Below are 3,363 nucleotides of genomic sequence, written 5' to 3'. Positions count from 1 at the left end.
GGGAGGGGTGAGGGGAGGGGGGGAGGGAGAAGGATGGGAGGGAGGGGGAGGGGAGGGAGGGGAGGGAGGGGAGGGGGAGGGGAAGGGGGTCTGCAGCCCAGCCCTGCCCCCCGCCTTCCCTCTCCCAACTCTTCCCTTCCTGTCTCCTGCCGGGTCCCCAGGAAAGATGAAGGGGTTCTCCCTGCTGCCGGGGCTCCAGGAGTTCTGGGTGGACAATAGCACCTCAGTGTCAGTCCCTATGCTCTCGGGCATCGGCACCTTCCACTACTGGAGCGACACCCAGAACAACCTCTCCGTGACCCGCGTGCCCCTCAGCACCAATGCCTGCCTGCTGCTCATCCAGCCGCACCGTGCTCCCGACCTGCGGCAGGTGGAGGCCCTCACCTTCCAGCACAACTTCCTGACCTGGATGAAGAATCTCTCTCCCCGGTACGGCTCCGGGAAACTGCTTGGGCCCTCCTGGGCTGCGCCCCTGGAGTGGAGAGCTGCACGGACGGCTCTGCCTGGGCAGTGGGGGGCACGGGTGGGCAGGGGCGCGGTGTGGGCCGAGCCCTGGGCGCCCAGCGGGTAGGGCGGCGATGGTGCCCGAGCACCCTCCACCCACCAGCGCTCCCTCCATCCGTGGGCCCAGCTCTCGAGTTCTCTTCTCTCTCTGGGTGCAGGAGAGGTAGGGGAGGAGGAGGCCCGCTTTTCCCTGTGCTTCTGTTTACCCACAGGGTTGGAAGGGCCACGGTCAACATGCCCCCTGAGAGGGGACCTTTGCCGTGTGTGATCCGCTGCATTCCCACAGCTTGCTGGGGACTGACTTTCCAGGAGCACTGGGACCCCTTCAACAGCCCCGGGAGCGGGCGGGCTTTCTCGGGGTGCTGCTCTTGACTCCAGGACTCCCCTAGTTTGCTGCCTGGGTCATCTGCCCCTCTTTCCTACTGTGACGGGAATAAAGTAATTCCCCTCCACTGGGGCGTTAGACTTGCTTACATATCAGGCCCAGAGCAGCGGGTCCAGAACTCTGTTCTGAGACAGGCACCAAGGGGCACAGAGGGCCTCCTGAGGTCAACTCTTTTTAAGTCATTTCTTAAAAATTGTGGTAAACACATAACATAGAATTTACCACCCGAGCCATTTTTTAGTGTATATCTCTGTGACATCAATACCTTCACATTTTTGTGCTATCAACCATCCGTCTCCAGAAACTTTTCATCTTCCCAAACTGAAACTCTGTCCCCATTAATCACTACCAACTCCTCATTTCCCCCCCTGCAGCCCCTGGCGACCACCCTTCTACTTTGTCTCTATGAATTCGACTCCTCTGTGTACCTCCTATAAGTGGTATCATATACTATTTGTCCTTTTGTGTTGGGCTTATTTCACTGAGCATAATGTCATGTCTCAAGGCTCATGCATGTTGTATCATGTGTCAGAATGTCCTTCCTCTTTGAGGCTGGATAGTATTCCACTGTGGTATCTGCCACGGTCTGTTTATCCATCCATCCGTTGACGTACACCTGGGTCACTTCCACCTTCTGGCTGTTGTGAATAGTGTTGCTCTGGACATGGGTGTGCTGTCAACCCTGTAAGCGTTTGGTGCATTGCTGGAAACAGCTATGGGCTCTCAGGGTTGCCCAAGGAAGGCAGAGGTAGTACATGGAGGTGAGCTGACTTGATATAAGTGACATGCCCGGCACAGAGGCTGACACTGTACCTTCTCCCCCTCCCACGGGGAGCTCAGCACTGAAAGGTAGTCAGTAAGACATGACGCGTTATTGTAGAGGACAGCGTTTTAAAATTAACCAACGAGTACGCTTTCAATGCAGCCAACCTAAAAAAGGAGTAGAAAAAAGAATAGACAAGTATTCACATCAACCCCCAGAGAGCACCGTTGTTAAATACTTACATCCCTCCCACAGAATTTCCAAGAAAATGAAGGTTTTTAAAATTGTATTTGTTGCTGAAACTTTTCCCGAGACACCCTAGCTGGGTGAGGGTGGCAAACGCCCCCTCCTTTGGGGACACATGCCACCCGGCTTCCTGGGTCTTCTGTGAGTCCGGTGTGGCCTGGGGCTTCACAGCGGGAGCTTGGTAACCGTGTGTCATCTCCCCAGGGCCATCCGCCTGACCGTGCCCCAGCTGACACTGAAAGGGTCCTACGACCTGCAGGACCTGCTTGCCCAGACCAAGCTGCCCACCCTGCTGGGCGCCGAGGCGAACCTGGGCAAAATCAGCGATGCCAACCTCAGAGTTGGAAAGGTACCGTGCAGCCGGCGTCTGTGCCTGACGTGGGCTCTGTGTGTTCCCGGAGTCGGGAGGCCCGGGGGGCAGGAGGAGAGAGACGAGCGCGTGGCCGGGCGGCTGGGGGCCCAGGGTGGCAGAGAAGCGACCAGAGCTCTCTGGGGCTTTCCAGGGACAGCTGGAGAGCGGCAAACCTCTCCCCACCACGTGTCCTGGGCTCTGTCCCGCCTGCCCAGCCTCAGGTCCCCCCCCCAGATCCTACAGCAGGGTCGGGACCGGGAGCCGGGAGCAGCGCCTCTAGGCCGGCTGCCAGCCCAGCCACACAGCTCCTGGCTTCAGGGACACACTTAGCAGTAGACGGACGGTGCAGGGGCACAGGGGGCGACGGACGCCCGCAACCGAGAAATGCCCGCACGCTGGGAGGGAGGGGAGCCCTCTGCGCTGAGTTTGCAGAGAGAAGCACCGGCCCGGGACAGCAGGGGAAGGTGGAGACGGGCGGGTTTGGGGGACACTTTGGGGAGGAGGCATCACATCGTGTGAGTCGGGCCGAGGGAGGGTGGGCAGGCTGGAGCGTGGTCCTCCCCCGGGCCTTCAGGAGCGACCCCCAGGCTCGCTGCTTTGCAGGTGCTGAACAGCGTCCTCTTTGAGCTAAAAGCAGACGAGGGAGAGCAGCCCACGGAGTCCGCACCACAGCCGGCTGGGCCCGAGGTCTTGGAGGTGACCCTGAACAGCCCATTCCTGTTGGCCGTCTTGGAGCGAGACTCGGCCGCCCTGCACTTCCTGGGCCGCGTGTCCAACCCGCTGAGCGCCGCGTGAGGCCCGCTGTGTGTCACCGCCGGTGTCACCACCCATCCCCGTTCTCTTCCACGGAGTCCACCTCGGGCTGAGAGCGGCCGCCCCTCCCGGGAAACGCGCGCCGCGTACAGTGAGCGTCCTTCTCGGGCGGCTGGGGGGAGGCAGGGCCAGGAGCCCGTGCTCTGTACAGGCCACTGCTCCTCAAAGAGCTTGAACACACCAGCTTGTTTCTGAAACCGAAAACGGTTTCCTTTTTCATCGAGGACAGAAGTCGGGCTTTAATATTAACACATCCCTTCCTCATTGCCCCAGGCTCACCTCTGGCTTACTGAGCGTGAC

The 3,363-nt window shown here is 59.8% G+C and overlaps 1 protein-coding gene across 1 annotated transcript in view; it reads left to right on the top strand.

Moving 5' to 3' along the window:
• The window catches only part of AGT (angiotensinogen), a 7,503-nt gene extending 4,458 nt beyond the window's left edge, over positions 1 to 3,045 (top strand). Inside the window, exons 2-4 of the mRNA XM_007127614.3 lie at positions 162 to 429; positions 2,103 to 2,247; positions 2,854 to 3,045. Of these exons, the coding sequence (XP_007127676.2) occupies positions 162 to 429; positions 2,103 to 2,247; positions 2,854 to 3,045 (605 nt within the window). The remainder of the gene's footprint in view (positions 1 to 161; positions 430 to 2,102; positions 2,248 to 2,853) is intronic.
• The last annotated feature ends 318 nt before the right edge of the window (positions 3,046 to 3,363 follow it).

Source organism: Physeter macrocephalus, chromosome 20 (assembly GCF_002837175.3).
Source record: "Physeter macrocephalus isolate SW-GA chromosome 20, ASM283717v5, whole genome shotgun sequence".
Classification (NCBI taxonomy): Eukaryota; Metazoa; Chordata; class Mammalia; order Artiodactyla; family Physeteridae; genus Physeter; species Physeter macrocephalus.
The sequence above is the reverse complement of the archived record's forward strand: the minus strand, read 5'-3'. Positions and strand labels throughout refer to the sequence as shown.